The 17,000-nt window shown below is 47.3% G+C and overlaps 7 protein-coding genes across 7 annotated transcripts; 2 read left to right on the top strand and 5 right to left on the bottom strand.

The window, feature by feature from the left end:
* Window positions 1-762: 762 nt before the first annotated feature.
* On the bottom strand, window positions 763-2,058 carry ARF6 (ADP-ribosylation factor, Arf Arf6; the record flags this gene model as incomplete). Its single annotated transcript, XM_066097688.1, has 5 exons — window positions 1,606-2,058; window positions 1,329-1,484; window positions 1,045-1,191; window positions 862-977; window positions 763-807 (listed from the first exon to the last, which is right to left on the bottom strand). Exons 1-5 carry the CDS (start codon window positions 1,697-1,699, stop codon window positions 763-765), a joined length of 558 nt encoding a protein of 185 aa, XP_065952185.1. The 5' UTR covers window positions 1,700-2,058.
* Window positions 2,059-2,734: 676 nt separating this feature from the next.
* IAQ61_007691 (uncharacterized protein) lies at window positions 2,735-2,935 on the bottom strand (the record flags this gene model as incomplete). The annotated part of the gene is made up of 1 exon (XM_066097687.1): window positions 2,735-2,935. The coding sequence occupies one exon, from the start codon at window positions 2,933-2,935 to the stop codon at window positions 2,735-2,737; it is 201 nt and encodes a 66-aa protein (XP_065952184.1).
* A 404-nt stretch (window positions 2,936-3,339) lies between these two features.
* On the bottom strand, window positions 3,340-4,735 carry IAQ61_007690 (uncharacterized protein; the record flags this gene model as incomplete). Its single annotated transcript, XM_003842118.2, has 3 exons — window positions 4,408-4,735; window positions 3,874-4,309; window positions 3,340-3,796 (listed from the first exon to the last, which is right to left on the bottom strand). The coding sequence occupies exons 1-3, from the start codon at window positions 4,454-4,456 to the stop codon at window positions 3,340-3,342; spliced, it is 942 nt and encodes a 313-aa protein (XP_003842166.1). The 5' UTR covers window positions 4,457-4,735.
* A 74-nt stretch (window positions 4,736-4,809) lies between these two features.
* On the top strand, window positions 4,810-6,155 carry IAQ61_007689 (uncharacterized protein; the record flags this gene model as incomplete). Its single annotated transcript, XM_003842120.2, has 3 exons — window positions 4,810-5,184; window positions 5,237-5,402; window positions 5,501-6,155. The coding sequence occupies exons 1-3, from the start codon at window positions 5,046-5,048 to the stop codon at window positions 6,153-6,155; spliced, it is 960 nt and encodes a 319-aa protein (XP_003842168.2). The 5' UTR covers window positions 4,810-5,045.
* Window positions 6,156-6,201: 46 nt separating this feature from the next.
* PMI1 (Mannose-6-phosphate isomerase) lies at window positions 6,202-8,111 on the bottom strand. The gene is made up of 5 exons (XM_003842121.2): window positions 7,987-8,111; window positions 7,912-7,932; window positions 7,762-7,850; window positions 7,465-7,702; window positions 6,202-7,411 (listed from the first exon to the last, which is right to left on the bottom strand). The coding sequence occupies exons 1-5, from the start codon at window positions 8,015-8,017 to the stop codon at window positions 6,444-6,446; spliced, it is 1,347 nt and encodes a 448-aa protein (XP_003842169.1). The 5' UTR covers window positions 8,018-8,111; the 3' UTR covers window positions 6,202-6,443.
* Window positions 8,112-8,252: 141 nt separating this feature from the next.
* Window positions 8,253-10,619, top strand: IAQ61_007687 (uncharacterized protein). Its single transcript, XM_066097686.1, has 4 exons — window positions 8,253-8,585; window positions 9,019-9,082; window positions 9,137-9,565; window positions 9,966-10,619. Exons 1-4 carry the CDS (start codon window positions 8,475-8,477, stop codon window positions 10,445-10,447), a joined length of 1,086 nt encoding a protein of 361 aa, XP_065952183.1. The 5' UTR covers window positions 8,253-8,474; the 3' UTR covers window positions 10,448-10,619.
* A 244-nt stretch (window positions 10,620-10,863) lies between these two features.
* Window positions 10,864-12,013, bottom strand: IAQ61_007686 (uncharacterized protein; the record flags this gene model as incomplete). The annotated part of the gene is made up of 2 exons (XM_003842123.2): window positions 11,408-12,013; window positions 10,864-11,309 (listed from the first exon to the last, which is right to left on the bottom strand). Exons 1-2 carry the CDS (start codon window positions 11,730-11,732, stop codon window positions 10,864-10,866), a joined length of 771 nt encoding a protein of 256 aa, XP_003842171.2. The 5' UTR covers window positions 11,733-12,013.
* Window positions 12,014-17,000: the final 4,987 nt, after the last annotated feature.

Raw genomic sequence — 17,000 nt, 5'->3', positions numbered from 1 at the left:
GCAGTTGTTCGAAACGAGTTGAACGATATCCTAACGAGAGTATGTTGGTGGGACGTTGCACGGTAAACAAAGACTTGTCGATATCAGGTCTCGGAAACTGGTACAAGTAGCGCGCTGAGGTAGTGAGAAGGAATTACCCAATCTGGCAACATACCGCTTTCCTGTGTAGAAGGACCTGCGGGAAGTACGATCCCTGCTGGGTGTCAATATCCATTCCAGTTAGTACAGCACACAATCGGCTGTGCAACCTTCGCGCCCAACCTAGACAACAAACGACATCCCACAATAACGAGCATAAAACGAGTCAAGAACATCAGATATACGCATATTCGTCATCTATCTCCCACCACCACCAAAAGAAAATGAAAAGACCCATCCCAAACCCCCACGCCACCACCACCCGCTATGAACAATCACGTATGAAACAATCTCCGATCCCGTCCCGTTCCGTACAAAAGATACAGGTCAATGGTACAACAACATGAACAACAACAGCACGACCGTCAATCTGATGAGAAGAGGGGGGTGGAGATATCTCAGTCCACGGGAGACAACAGGACGTGCATGCAAAGCAGACAAGAAACCGACAAATGTAAGCTTGGAGAGCCGATATTAAGAAGATTATAGTAAGGTATAAGGGCATTAGACAGCGAGGAGAAAACCGGGTATATGCAGGAAGCCAGAGTGAGTAGTGCATGCAAGTCGTAGAGGAAAATCGGAGGAGTAGTGAGGAGGGAGCTGCGTGTGAAGGCTGCGTGTGATTTACTTGGCGCCGGCGGGAAGCTTGACATTGTTGGAGAGCCATGCCTGGATGGGGTGTTAGTGCCATGGAAGCGTGCAGAGAAGGGAGCGGCGGCGTACCAATCCCTCAAAGATACCCTCTCCTGTGGTTGCACAACTAGGTTCAACTTTCCACACGTGGTCCTTTGCAATCTTATCGAGTTGCAGGCGGTCGGATACTTCTTTCGGCCGCATGGCTAGTGGCTGTGTCAGCCTCGTCCATGCAGTGGCATGCCAAAGTGGCGCTTCGAAGGGTTCACATACCTCCTTGGAGATCCTGCTTGTTCGCAAATACCAGCAATAGCGCATCCTTCATTTCCCTGTCCTGGATGATCCTTGTGAGCTCTGTACGTGCCTCGTCGATACGGTCGCGGTCGTTGGAGTCGATGACGAAGATGAGGCCTTGGGTTCCTGTAGCACTGAGTCAGTACGTCCATGGCCAAAGGGTGTACGCAATGGAAAGGCATCCGGTAGCATTGGGAGCCTTGTGCAGAAAGCACGCTTGCTCACTTGCATACCAGGAACCGTGCGATCGCGCCCCAACATACCAGAGAAGTAATGTCTCCATAGCGGACGGATCTTGTCCTGGCCGCCGACATCCCAGACGTTGAATTTGGTGTTCTTGTACGTGACAGATTCGACGTTGAAGCCTACGGTGGGGATTGTGGTGACGTCCTGGTCGAGTTTGAGCTTGTAGAGGATAGCTGTGCGCAATGCGTTAGCTGCAGGTCCGTGGTCATGGAACCAGCATGGGAAATGAAAAGAGAGAGAGAGGGAGAGGGAGAGAGGAGACAAGAGTTCATAGGAGAGCGGGATATTGCATACTCGTCTTCCCTGCCGCGTCCAAGCCCAGCATCAACAATCGCATCTCCTTGGCTCCGAAGATCTTGGCCATCATCTTGGAGATGCTGGCGCCCATGATGTCTGTTTGGCTGCGAATATGGACCGAGGTCGTTCAAGGCGACTACTCGTCGTTGACCGAGTGTTGGACGAGGGTGAGTGGGTGGTGGTGGTGGTGGTGCTGTTGGTGGGTGCTGAGTGGTGGATGCTGATAGGCGACGTCGTTTGTTGATAGACGCGATATGATGGTTGGGCCGACGGGAGCGGCAGCCGTGGAGGGCCTTGAGGGTTTGAAACAGGAGGCGCGTACGTGTAAAATCAGCGGCGCGGTGGGTGGACAAGGGAGTGGAATGCGGAGAGGCGCAGGAGAGGCGTAGGAACTGGGTTGTGGATGTTGGATGTGGAGAGAGAGAGAGAGAGAGAGAGAGAGACAGAGAGAGAGAGAGAGAGAGAGAGAGAGACAGACAGAGACAGAGAGAGAGAGAGAGAGAGAGTGGAGGGCCCAAAGTGGTAGAGGGACACTTTTTTCTTCCGCTGCCTGTGAGATGAGGAGTACGGGGACTTGGTCTTCGGCCCAAGGCTCAGGGTGAAACTCGGCAGGCACGCTGCAGATCGGCAGGGCACCTAGGCCAACTGAGGAAGATCCCGTGTCCACATTGCAGACAGACAGACAGTCAGACAGACAGACAACAAGCAACCGACAACACAACCGACAGCCTAAGCGGCCCCCCTCCATGCATGGGAGCCCACTGATACCGGCAGCTACACACAAGACATGCAGCAGACACGCCGACAACACATGTCGCGCTGGAAAAGGGTGGTGCGTGGGGGTGCGCAGAGGGCGGTCCTCCTCTTCTCTCCCCTTACCGTACTCCACTCTGCAAAGTGGCTATGCCTATAAGATGAGGTTCCAGGGCACATGCAGCCACTTCATGGCCGTTGCATAGAGTACTCACTAGGTACTCTACTCTGTACATGCACACACACACTGGCTGCAGGAGTTCATGTACCTACCCTTGACCCCTTGTCCTTTTTTTCCCACCGGCACGGTGAACGCGCTGCAGTGTGCAACGAGTCCCGCAATGGAGCAGAAAAAGGCCAAGTATGCAGGTACCTACACGTACTGTGCACACAGGTACCGCATGTACTGTGTAGATACCACCGCCCCTACACCCCTTCCTATGCTTCGCGCCTCTCCGACAAACTGGCCATCGGCGGTTTCCATTTCGTTCTTCTTGTTTTTTTTCTTGCCTTTCAAGTCTTGCAGTGTGGACCGATGCTCGCCCTGAGACGGCGCTTCTCCAGATGTTTCCATGGAATGTTTCAGCATCTCATGCACTCAATCATCCTTCTCTGGGGCCGGCAGTCCGAGTGGGTACTGCGTCCAAGTACTGCTGATGACTGGGTACACAGGACGGCTAACAGCATTCTCTTTTTTTGATTCGTGGAAAGACCTCGTGACGTAATAGATCGTTTGGAATACTACTACATTTCGAAGAGAAGAACAAATGGGCAATCCCTGGTTGATCTGCGTGGTAGTATATCCATCTCTAGACGTGCCCAAGAATCAACGCGACGGAAATCCCAGTTCCAAGATTTGCCACGTACCCTGACAACTACAGAGAGAACGCACGTCTTACTAATCTACCATGTATAGTCTGAATTACCAGTGCCCAGTATAGTACAACCTTGGAAAGGCTATGAGACAGTCCATGTACATCAGAACCCATCCTTGATCCCCTCTCCCCTCTCCTTCTCCAGCCTCTCCAGATTGACAACCCACCACCACTCATGCACCTCTTGACTGCATTTTCCCGGCGCCTCCTCCCACGGCTTCGGACTCAGAATGTAATGTACATTCTTGACCTTGTCATCCACCCAAATCTTATCATGCACACCCTCTACCCGCATCGTCTTCAGCGCATTGTAAATATACGGTAGCGCAACCCATCGCCCACTGAATAAATCTCCCAGCAACGACTGGTCTGCAAAGTCGTAAGAGCCAGCGGTCTCGTTGGACAATTGCTCCAGGATAAGATTGTAGACGGCCAGGGAAGGAATGACGACTTGCAAGCCACCGTTGGGCATGCCCAGGCCAGCGGACGAGGGTGCGCCTTGCTTTTGTGCGAGCGCGCAATGGTCATGCTGAGATGTGAATGCGCAATTCTCCGGGATCCTAACAGCATGTCCTCGTCAGTACCGATCCGAGCCTTCTTTCCAACAGACTAGCCCACAAAATACAAGACCACGTACCAATCCGCGGGATAATGCGGCTTCTTCAGCGGATTACACACACACGCATGACTCGCTGCAAATACTCGGCTGCCTTTCCCAGCCTCGCTCAGCGCATCGAGTTCCATCTCCATGAGCTCGTCCATGTTCTTCAGGACCAGCATGTCGCTGTCCAGCTGCACCACGCGATCGTACTCTTCCAGTGAAAAAGGCGTCAATTTGCTCCAGCAGTCGTAGAATCGCGGGTCGTCGGTAAAGTCCTTTTGCACCTTGGGCAGCAGGTATTTGACATGTTGTTTGGGGATGCCGCGCTCGTCGAGGGCAGCGTGGCCGTCGGCGGGGAAGGTGTCGGTATAGAGGGCTACGAGCGGGTATTTGGACCCATGTTTCTTGAGCGAGTAGTCGAGGGTGAGGAGGCCGGTTAGGTAGGCTGTGTTTGTGATGAGGGTTGTCCAGACTGTTTGCGCACGTCGTCTTCGTTAGGATGTATACTGGTAGAGAGGTACTTGAACGCAGCATGGCCCTGCGTGTGCGGAATTCTCTACAGATACGTACCTTTCTTTGACTGCACCGCGGGCGCATCTGTAGAAGCTGATATCGCCATATCTTGGGTCAACGCTCGTCTTCTTCAGTCAAACCCAAAGTGTGAAATTTCCCGAGAGTAACGAAGCGACCAACGCAGGAAGCAGGAGCAGAGAAGACGCCATCGTTATTCATCGCACAAGACATCCTTCCGGCTGTTTGTCATGGGAGGGGGGGCGCAAAGTGGAACACTAAGCTACTCTACTGTACTTGACCATTCGCATTCAGGCCATTTTTTTTGATGTCGCGACCAATCTAGACCCCGCTGTAAAGGCAAGGCTTGCCACCCATCGAATGCGCGGAGAAAATGGTTCCGAGTCCCGATCGAATTCCGATCTCGCGTCCCTGTCAAGATCGTCATCATTCAGCTTCTCACCCGCGGACGCTTGCCCTTCTCCGACCCAGCGTGGTAAGGCTTTCTTTACCGCTCGCAGCTGAGGCATGGTTGGACTGTACCTAATCGATGCAACGTTGATCACCCATCTTCTCTCTTCTCCTTGTGTTGTTTTTGTCTAAAGTCTTACCCAGCCAGATCCATCTTGTTTTCGGTGAGGGAAAGGCTAGGTAGGCATGATTCCGATATCGTCGACCAGTAGAACCACCGCCCGACAATGGCTACGACAATCATGAAGACGGGCGATAAGCCTGCTGCAACGCGCTTCATGCAGCCCGAGAAGGACTCGCAAAAGTCGCCCAAACACTATCGAGGCTTCGTAGCTGGTGTCTTCTCCGGTATCGCGAAGCTTTCAGGTAGGATAGCCTTGAAAGCCTCCTCAACTTGACCTAATCGCGAGAACAACAGTCGGTCACCCCTTCGACACAGTCAAAGTCCGACTTCAAACAACCAGCAAATCCCAATTCCGCGGCCCAGTAGATTGTCTTCTCCAGACTCTACGCAAAGAAGGCTTTGCAGGTCTCTACAAAGGCGCTACACCGCCCCTTGTAGGATGGATGTTCATGGACTCAATGTACGCAATACACCTCTACTTCAACACCAACCCCAAACCCTCCCTCCCTCCAATCGCAAACCGAACAGGAATCAGAAATCTAACAGAAACACCCACAGCATGCTAGGCTCCCTAAACGTATACCGCCGCCTCCTCAACGACCACATCTTCAACCCCTCCGCCTCCCACCAGCAAAACAAAAAACTCCCCATCTACGGCCACGCCCTCGCCGGCACCCTAGCCGGCTGGACGGTATCCCTCCTCGCCGCCCCAATCGAGCACATCAAAGCACGCCTCCAAATCCAATACTCAGCCTCCAAATCCTCCCGCCTCTACACCGGCCCCATCCACTGCCTCACCAGCATCCACCGCGCCCACGGCCTCCGCGGCGTCTACACCGGTCTATCCGCTACCCTGCTCTTCCGCACCTTCTTCTGCTTCTGGTGGGGCAGCTACGACCTCTTCACCACGGCCCTGCAATCCCACACTACCCTTTCCGCCCCCGCAGTCAACTTTTGGGCCGGCGGTTTGAGCGCCCAGGTCTTTTGGATTACTAGCTACCCTGTTGATGTGGTCAAGCAGCGCATCATGACGGATGGCTTGGGCGCAAACAAGCGCTTTCCAACGTGGAGGAGTGCGGCGGAGGCTGTCTGGAGGGAGGGTGGGTATAGGGCGTTTTGGAGGGGGTTTGCGCCATGCTTTTTGAGAGCGTTTCCTGCGAATGCAATGGCGCTTGTGGCGTTTGAGGGGGTCATGAGGAGTTTGCCGGAGTGAAGACTTTTGTGCAAGAGAGAGAGAGAGAGAGAAAGAGAGAGAGAGAGAGAAAGAGAGAGAGAGAGAGAGAGAGAGAGAGAGAAAGAGAGAGAAAGCTACAAGGCGTGCATGGACTGTGTGAAGTGGTGAGTATGATACCCAAGATTTATGAAAAAAGTAGACTAGACATGTTATGATCAGATTTTACTCCGCTCACGATAAAACTGTTCATGTTCATTGCTCTTTCAATGTATCCTGTGCGTACACGTCATAAGTCATAATCCCCAACAACCCCATCACAACGCCTGCCTATTGATCCTCGAGTTCGCAAAAAGCCTTGAACGTAACCAGGCCATCCCCATCCTCAGCATCCGTCTCACTCTTAATCACCACCTCGGCCGTAGCCCCGACGAAGAACACATAGCCCTCCTGGATGCTCTCCTCCTTGGGTCCCACACTAATCGTGCCCTTGCCCTTTGTGCAAAGGATAATGCTCGGCCCATTGATGGGATCAAAGGTGGCCTTTGCATCCAAACGATGGAGCGCGGTGCGCACAACCGCAAACTCTGGAATGGGCGGGTCGTACAGTTGGACAGACGAGTTGGAGCTGTAGGCTGGGGCGTTGAGTCTGACGTGGGGATAGTCCTTGGGCTCCATCTTCTGCTCGCTAATGGGCGCGTAGCTATACGTCAACATGTTCGTGAGAGTGTCCACGTCCTTGAACTTGGGCGTGAAGCCGGCGCGTACCACATTGTCCGACGAGGCCATGCACTCGATGATGTCGCCGGAAAGGTAGGCGTGGATGTCGTCGGCCTTGAGGAACATGGCCTCGCCAACCTCGAGCTTGACGTAGTTGAGAAAGAATTGGACAAAGAGGCCAATGTCGCCGGGGAACTGCGAGTTGAGGCGGACGACGAGGTCGGCGAGTTCTTGGCCGTCGTTGGAGGGGCCGCCGTTGCCAGCGAAGGATGCGCCTTCTGATTTGGCGGCTTTGATGAGCTCTTCGCTGGCAGAGGCCAGGTCGTCTTGGGAGGTGTTCATGACTTTGGTGAAGGCGGATTGCAGGGCCTTTTTGTTGGCTTGCTGGTCCTCCTCCTGATCTGAAGTCTCCTTGCCCTTGACAGTTTCTTCAAACTTTTTTGCTTCTTCTTCGCCGACAAGCTTGCGGAAGGACGGAACGGTTTGGAGGAAGTGGGTTATCTCAGCGAGGGGGCGGAAACCGCAGAGACCATCAAAGGGGGTGACCGCAATGGTCATTTCGGGCTTGTGATTGTCATCTACCCGATGCATTAGCCTGGTCTCTTTCTAGCCTTGTGTTGGATTATCTGACCTGGGTAGTTCTTGGGGTCCTTTGCGTGGAGCTGCTCAGCAAGCTTCTTGTTTGGGTGCGCCTGGATGCTCAAGGCCTTGTTGATGGATAGGACCTTGAACAAGAAGGGTAGTTTGTTCTCATAGCGCTCAGCAATGTCGGTCGAAAGCAGTGCCTGGTTTTCCTGCACGAGGTCGAGAAGCGTGCGCTTGGTTTCGAGGTCCTTGGAAGGGAGCGAGGGGTGTGTTCCCATCCATAGCTAGGTATACAAGTCAGCCAGACGGCACACCGCCAATTGCAGTTGTTGGTGCGTTCTACCTCAGCATAAGGCTTCTCTTCCTGAATGGAGAAGTCTGAAGCCGTGGCAGCATGGAACTTGGCAGCCGCAGAGGTCTTGCCGATTTTGCCTGGGTCTCTTCAGCATCCCGCCGAGTCGGTATAAAATGAGAAGCGTGGGGGGCAGCGCACCCCAGTCGTAGCTGTTGACACCTGCATTCTTGATCAATTGATGATAGCAACAGTCATTCACGTGATTGTACATACCGCATTCGAGTCTGATGAGTGGATTGCGCATCTTGAATATCTGTATATATGTGTGTATGTGTGTGTGTGTGTGTGTGTAGGTGAATGTCAAGGCGGTTGACTGACGGACAAGGGAGGCGTTGTTGCACTCTCCACGATATTTGCTAAGGGCCCGCGCCTACAATCGGTCATCTATCGGATATCGTCACACTGGCGTTGGGTTAGGCTTGATTTGGCTGCCCCTCTTCCGCACTTAGTGCGGCTCCATACGCTCTAGTATCTAGGTACCTTGCACATGCATTCAACCGTCAGCGCTCAACTACAATCCTAAATTCACAAAGGTCGCTATTGCTAGGTGCATGGGGTCGGCTCCCTTCCTCCATTTTCCTTCTCCTCTCCCTTTTCCTGGTCTTGCCTCGCCAAAATACGTTGCGCATGCACTGCAACTGGTTATTCGTTCCCCACGGAAGGCCTACAGGTGACCATCAGCAGCGCACCTGACCATCGACATGGCTGCCCGCAATAGGCCCAGGGGAGGCCAGCTCAAAGAAGAATTTGACGAGGAAAGGTCTATCTGGAATTCCATCAAGGCGGACGGTCGTCGTGTTGATCAACTCATGGTGAGGACAGATCTTTCATCAACCACATTGTCAACTATATCACGACAAAGCATCGTTCTTCGACACCAATTGCCTGTTCAATTTCTTGCTTGTCTACTAAATGGCAATTCCACCCAAGACATCATGTGGTCCTCAAAGAATATCCCAAAGTACTTTGATAAGGGAGCTCAAGAATGCAGAAGGATTCCAAGCACAAGAGCACGACATACCAGCACAAGAGAAGAGCAGAATCTGGGAAGATATCAATACATCAGGAAGGAGAATCGACGCTCTGATGGTGAGCAACGGTCTTGAAGCCCTGAAGCAGGCATCTATAGGCCATCACCCCCATGCATTTTCTTCACTACGTTGCTGCAAGTACCGCGTTGCTTCGAGATTTAACCTGCTTTTTCTTTGTGACTGTAACTGTGCTATGATTTCTAATATCGCATAGAAAGAATCCGATGCGCTGCAAGATAAAATTCTGGACCTCACTGCACAGCAGAAGGCCCGCATTGGTGGGCCATTCCATACCAACAGACCTCCTTAAATACCAGAGCTAACATGTACAGATCGAGGTGATGAGCCCTCTTCCCGCATCGACAACGAACTAGAGCAAGCTCTTCGTGACAACATTCGCAATCTCAACGAAGCACAGACTCTCCTCCAAGCTGTTGACGGTGGTAATGACATCTCCACACAAATCGGCATTCTCTCCGCCCTACGCGCATCACCAGAACTCTCATCCGCATCCCGGGCCACCAGCGTCGGCGGCGGAAAAGCCGGCCGCGAGCGCCAGGGAAAGCGAAAGCTGACTGATAGCATTGACGACCGCGAGAGCGTCGCTGCAGATAGTCCCGGCGGCCCGAGCCCTAAGGTGATTATCAGCAGTCAAAAGGACAGACTAGTGGCCAAATCGAACAGCAGCCGCGCGGGCTCAGTGCCCGCTGCACGCGAGGGTAGTGTCAAAATGGACGACGACAAAGATGATCTTGGTAAGGGTAAGAAGACTCGTTCTTCCAAGTCCAAATCCTTGCGGCAGAGGAGAGCTGTCCTCTGACAAGGTCTCATGTGCCGTGTCTTTTTCTCCTATTTCGGTTCTCCAAGGCGTACTCTATAGACGGCAGATGATACCCGGCTCATGGCTTCTTTTCTTCAGTGTTTCAATTTCCTCTTCCATCTCGATGGCTTGTTCTAGGCTTTGTTAGGTCGGATAGACGAGCTTCCAATCTCATATCGTCTTCTCTACCCATTATCTGCACTGTCTTGTACACCTGTTCCCGTTTGTACAGAAACCCTGTATTGGAGGTTCCACCAATTTCCCCTTTGCCATATCACACCACAATTCATCCAAAAGACACTCAAACACATGTACTAACCAGCTCTCGCACACACCCACAGAGTCCCGTCCCCGCCTCTCCCCCCAAACCGAAGTCCTCTACCGCAACAACGCCAAACACCGCTCCTCCAGCAGCTCCGCCTCCTTCGAAGGCGAAGGCATCCTCTGCCGCGTCACCTCTGTCATCGGCGAAGGCAAACAACGCCGCTACGAAATAATCGACGCTGATCCCGACCCCCCCACCCCCTCGGTCCCCTACCGCGCCTCTGTAAACCACCTCATCCCCATCCCCCCGCCCAGCACTAATACAACCCTGCCCGATCTGCACAAGGGGAAAAACGTGCTCGCGCTTTATCCAGGCACCACGACGTTTTACAAGGCTGAGGTTGTGGCTGGCTGGAGGGTCGCGGATTGGAAGGTCAAGAGGGAGGAGGCGGGCAAGGATGAGGTGGTGGAAAATCTGGTGCGTTTGAGGTTTGAGGGTGAGGATGAGGCGGATCGCGAAATGAGTGTGGAGAGGAGGTATGTGCTTCCTGACCGGTGAGTCGGGGTGCATAAACCACGGCAGAGGGAGAGTTGGGCTGGGTTGGATAGGCAGGCTGATGTGTGGTGGATGCGAGCATTCGGGCGTCTGGACTGGGGAGCTTTGGTCAACGGCTACGTTGGGTATGGAGGTGGAGGTAATTGTTTTTCACTCGCTACGTAACACAACGACTTGTTCATTTTGTGGGGTTCTTCTTCGTGCAGCGAGTGTCTTTTCTTGCTTTCATCTCATTGCTACTGCTATACTGCAGATCCTCTTACTATGTACGCAAGCGCCTGCCCGTTCAATATAGCGCTGCCCAATCCGTAAATGTTGTCATAATATCATCCCCCATGGAAGAAAAACAGAAGAAGAAAAAACGCCAACGCTATGCATACCCAGACCCACGACCAGATAGACCCCGAGAAGCCATTGCATCAATGCAACCCCTCCTCTTCATCATCACTCCCCTCCCTCTCCTCCCACCCCACCATCCGCCTCAACACGCGATTTTCCTCCGCCAACTCCTTCCCCTCCCTCCTCAACCCTTCCTCCACCTCGCTCTGCCCCCTAAGCGCCGCGCGCGCCGTTTCCGCCACGCGTGCCAATCCCGCCTGCCACTCTGCATGTTCGAGACGCAGGGCGAGACTGGTGGAGCGCTCCTGATCGAGCAGGGTCTGGTAGTGTTTGTGGATTGCGAGGACGGCAGAGGTCTGGTTGTATGCGTAGGGTCGCAGTTTGTCGAGGAGTAGGGTGAGGGCGGATTCGTAGTCTGTGAGGAGGGAGGAGAGCGATGTGTTTGCGGAGGAGAGGGTGGCGATGGTGGCGTTTGCGGTTGTGAGTTGGGATTGCAGGTGGGAGATTTCGGCGGTGCGGGTTGCTGCTGTTGGGTGGGTGTCTTGTTAGCTTGGGTTTCTTTTCTTTTTCTTCTGTAGGGGATATCCCTCTCTTGGATTCCAGGAGTGTGATGGGCGGATGTACCATTTATTTCGCCATTTACCTCGCGCATGCCCACACCAACTGGGCCGCCTTCTTCTGCTGCTCGCCCTTGTATCGCAGCCACGCCATTGACGATGCCTTGTGTCTGGGCCTTGTTCTCTTCCAGGAGCTGGCTCAACTGTTGGACGACGGCCCACAGGTGGTTGATGTCCGTTTGCTGGCCGCCGGAGTGCAATCCATTGACCATTGGGATGCCGTTTTGCTGTGCGCCGTTGACCTGGGAGCCAGCGACGGAGCCTTGTGAAGGTGAAGGAGGTGGTCGCGGCTGGGTCTGCCCGTTGGCCTCAAGGAAGGAGTAGTTGTTCATCTTGTTGGTGTCAGGGTGGGGATGGCTGTGTATGGCTGTGGTCCCGAGATGTGGAGTTGGCGTGCGGCGCGGTTTGGAGGCGCGTTGGACCAAGTGGAGGATGTGGGGCGGTGATTGGATGGAGGGGAAGTTGGGAGGTGGGCCAGAGCGCTGTGTGTGTGTGAGAGAGAGAGCGAAAGGCGACTTTGTCTCTGCAACCTCTGCATGTGGAGGGGCCTAAGGCTTCCGTTTTTCACGTTTGAAATATTCAATTTGTGGCCGCGTTTTACACAGTAAACTGCACATTACCGCAGGTAGTTGACGAGCCGCGGAGCGTTCCAAGGTTGCGTCCTGTTTGGCCCTAGTGGCTTGGCACTTCTGTGAACATCACACCCACAACCTCGAATGCCTCTTTTGCAATGTGACACATCAAGATCACTTGGTTTTGACAATGTTCTGTTGGTATAAGGAAAACTGTTTCAAACTAAATCAGGGCTGCATATATTATTCAAACACTGTATACGAGGGTATGCAGAAGCACCTTGTATAGAGACTTGAAACTCATGTTGGAGGAAGTGTCTATGCCCGACCGGTGGTAATCACGGGTGGGTTTGTTTATGTCCCGTTTTAGGACTAGCGTAGAAAGCGTGATGGCGTAATATAGTTAGATTCTCCTTTCTAGAGAATCCTCTACCTTAATAAATAACTTTTCTATTACTATAACTATAGGTTATAAGCCTAGCTTACACTATTATCTATTATATTACTAAATTCTACTTTAAAAAAAATATTCTATACCTTATTATAGCCCTACTACATAATGCGTTATACCTTACTTCCTTTAGGCTAACATAATATAATATTACTACCTATTAAGTGTAATAACTTAGGTAGGTAGGGCATCTAAAAGGTATCCTATATAACTTAAAGGTATATAGGAGTGCGCGTCTATATAGAAAAGTGTTGCAGGAGGGATATCAATTGGATCACGGAGCATCTTAATCTAATTAACCCTAATTAATACCCCTATATAACCTACTATCTAATTAACTACTAGCTTACTGCTAAGTGCCTAATAAAAAGCAGGAGCTCTAGTAAGGAAGGTTTACTAATTATTCACCTTCTAGTAAGGGTAGCTAAAGCTCTATATATATAAGTACAATTATAGTAGATATAATCTAATAATCTATCTCCTAAATTATTCCTAACCTTAGTAATCTAAATTTCTATAGTTATAAGCCTAGTTTACGCTTTACCTTATTAAAGATTATCCTATCTATTTAAGCGTATTATTTAACTTAGATACTAAGCTAGTAAGCTTTACTCTTTCTTTATACTATTTCTTAAGTAGAAGCTTACTTATTACTTTTCTACTATAAGTAACTAAATTCTAAAGGGGGATATCCTACTTACTAGATTAACTAACTAGCCTACCTAGTATATTTAATTTAGATACTATACCCTAACTAAAGGGATCTAGGTAGAGGTAGACCCTAAGGCTTAGGATACTAAAAACTACTTTAAGAATAGACCTATTAAGCCTAATATACTAATAGATATTACGCTATCTAATATAACAAGCAAGCAGTATAAACTTAAAATAGCTTAGTACTAAGCCTACTTATTAGATTAGGTATTAAAGTTATTAGTAATCTAGAACCTTTTTATATAGGTTAATAATATAGTAGATTAAGGGATCCTTACCCTAGCCTATATAGAGCTTGTTAATTAAGGAAGAGTAACCCTCTAAGCACTTATCTAAGTACTCTATAATAACCTAGCGCTAACTAATTTAAATGCTATAATACTAGCAAGATTATAGTATAAATCTTATCTTGCTAAGGCAAAGATAAGTAGATAAGATACTAATTACTAGTAGAAGGAGTAGACAATCCTATATACGCAAGCTAAGGTATATAACGTTCCTAATATTAAAGGATAGCTTATAGTATAGGATTATCTTAAAGCTCTATCTACTAGGATCTTACTAGATTAGGGTTAAACTATGTTTTAAAGGATTATTAAAAAGTTAGTAATAGGAGAGCTAACTTATAACCTCCCGCAGGTTACTAAGATCTATTTATTACTTCTCTAAGAGAACAATATAAGATTAAGCTCTAAAGGTCCTAGAGTGTTTATAATAATAGGAGCTCCACCTTCTAATTAACTAAAGAAGGAGTCTTTATACCTATATAGTAGATCTTACCTATAGAAACCTCCTAAATATAAAAATATTATTAAAGCTTAGACTAATATAGGTAATAAGCTTACTACTACTTAATAATTAGAGATTAAGAAAAAGATTAATAGGAATTAAAAATTTAAAGAGTTAAGAAAAGCTCTAATTAAGTCCTATCCTATTAATCAAGATTATAGTAGTAAGGCAAGCATAATTACCTATCTAGGCAGTATCTAGGCGGCACTAATTAACCCTATATTAATAGCAGAGAAAACAAACAGGATCTATTTAACTATAGACTTTAAAGCTTACGCTCTATTAAAGAGCACTATCTTTAATAATAGGGGTGTAGTGCACCTAGTTAATAATATAAGCTACCTAGAAGAAAGCTTGTTTAGATTAGTTAAATATAAGATAGTTAAAGCAGGAACTTAAGCTTTTCTAATCTTAGGTAGAGGGACTAGAGTAATCCCTAATACTCTTAATAGACTAAGAGGTCTAAAAACAGAAGATTTAGTGCTTACTAATGTGGTGTTAGTAGAAGGTTTTTATATAAATATTATATTAGAAGCTTAATTGCTTAAAGCAGGAGTTTAGTTCTTTAGGCTAGATACTACCTTATAGTTTAGATTATTAGGAAAGAGCGTTATATTAGCTAAGTTACTGCAAAAGTTTAACTTAACTTTCCTAGAATATAAGCCCTCTACCCCTTATTAAATAATCTAAAGTATAGTGCCTAAATAACCCTAATAATCCTAGATAACCTATCTAAGATATAATAGTAAGGAGCTTTAGCACTAATAATTAGGCTATTTAGGACCTAAGGCGCTTAAAGCTCTAGTTAAGTTAGTAATAAATATTAGGATTAAAGGAACTCCTAGGAGCAAATGTGAGCACTACGCTATTACACATGCCTAATAGGTTATATTAAGATAACTAAGGGAAAGATTGCCACGTCTATACTACTAGGTATTATAGGATCTATTTAATATGCTAACAGGTATAGCTTACAAGTAATAGATCTTAGTATTAAAGTGCGACTACTTAGGAAAGCTTTATACCTATCTACTGCAAGCTAAAAACCTTAATAAGATTATATAGGTGTTTAAAAATTTTAAGAGCTTAATACTTAACTAATATAAGCTTAGTATAGTTAAGATTATATAAGACAACAATATTATAACGCTCCCTTAGTGTAGCAAATCTTATTTTTAGATCTAGGTAGCTAATAATAGTATTAAAATTAAGAGCTTACCTATATATACCTATAAACCTAATAGAGGAGTAGAAAGAGTAGGGCAGGAGATTATAATAAAATTAATTAAAATAAGGATTAGTGCTAACCTACTAACAAAGCTCTAGCCTAAAATTATTAAAGTAGCAACTTAGCTCTATAATATAAGCCTGTCCTATACTTATAATATAATATTACCTAACAAAGTGCTAGATTGTTAGTTTACTAGATACTTTAGGTAGTAGTAACTAGAGCAGATAAGGGAGGTAACTACTAATCTCTGCCCTAATTAGAGCAGAATATACGCCTATAGCTATTAAGCTTACCCCCTTAATAGAGATTAAGTAGCTAGGCGTTATAAGAGGGTTTTTAAGGTAAACCCTTAGGGTTATATTAGATATCTAGTAGGATATAGAGCATCTAATATATATAGGATATAGATCCCCTTGCTTAATTAGATTATTATAACGCTAAATATTACCTTTAATAAGGATCTTTTTTATAAAGAAAAAGATCTAGAGTAGCTTTAATAGTTAGAGGCTTAAAAGATAGTTAACGTTATTAGCAAAGATAAGATCTATAATATAAGAGAAGTATATAAAGAGCTTAATATCTTTAATTAGCTTTATATTATAGTAGAGTAATATAAGGAGTCTAGTAAGTAAGGAGGACTAAACCTAGCGCAGGAGCTAGGGGGTAGGGTAGAGCTAGAGAAGGTAGATAATTAGGCTAGCTAGCCTAGTGATTTATAACCCCCTAAGCAGACACCTCTAGCGTAAGTACTAAGTATAGCTAGCTTAGTATAAAGGATCTATATAAAGTCCCCTAAGCTAATAGGGCTCTAAACTCCTAAACTAATACTAGAACTAAACTTTAGTATAGGAGATAAAGGATCTATATAGGTTATAGATTAGGGTCTTACTACCTAAGATAGTAGTAATCTAACTTACTTTAACGCTACAATAGGTAGCTCCTAGGAAAGACCTAGAGGGGAGAGTGCTATTAGTAGGTCACTCTATAAGAGCACAGAGATAGGTAAGAGCACCCTATCTAGCTCTTATAGGGGTAGTAAGTAGAGCTCCTACCTACCTACTTTAGGACTAGATTCTGTATCTCCTGTAGATCCCTTATAAGCAGCACCTAGAGCTCCTAGAAGAAGTAGAAAACTATAAGTTAAAGGACTACTACTAACGCGTGTTAGTAAGTAAGCTTAGGGATAGGGCCCTAATAAACTACTAGGAGGCTCTATAAGTATAGGGATATATATAGTAATAGATCTATTAGATATAGATCTAATTAGAAATCCCTTGCATAATCTTTTAGTATATCCTAAACTAAACGCTATAATCTATGCTATAATTACAGCAGTAATAGGGAGTAAATCCCCTAAAAACCCTAAAAGAAATACGCACTAGGACGCTCTACAAAAGGAGCTAAAATAATAGAAGGATCTCTATAACTACTAAATAGGATAGTAATTTAGAGACGCAGTATATCAAGAAATTAATACTCTACTAAAAGCTAGTACCTAGGAGGAGATTAATAGGCTAACTAAAGGAGAGCGTCTACTCCTACTTAAATAGGTGTTTATATACAAGCTTAATTAGGATAGTTACCTAATTAAGTGTAAAGCAAGGATAGTAGTAAAAGGAGATCTATAGCTTACTAACTTAATTTATTTAACCTACGTAGCTACCCTAGTAGCTTAAACCTTTAGGACTATAATAGCTATTAGAGCTAAGTTTAACCTTAAGATATATTAATATAACGTTGTTAGAGCTTTCCTTAACGCCTTAAGGGATTAACACCCTATAGTTATCTACAAGCTACCTAAAGGATATTAAATACCTAGGAAGTGCGTTAAGCTTAAACAAGC

This window comes from Plenodomus lingam, assembly GCF_022343315.1.
Source record: "Plenodomus lingam strain CAN1 chromosome Unknown contig_3, whole genome shotgun sequence".
In the NCBI taxonomy this organism is placed as follows: domain Eukaryota; kingdom Fungi; phylum Ascomycota; class Dothideomycetes; order Pleosporales; family Leptosphaeriaceae; genus Plenodomus; species Plenodomus lingam.
This window is presented reverse-complemented; position numbering and strand designations above follow the sequence as displayed.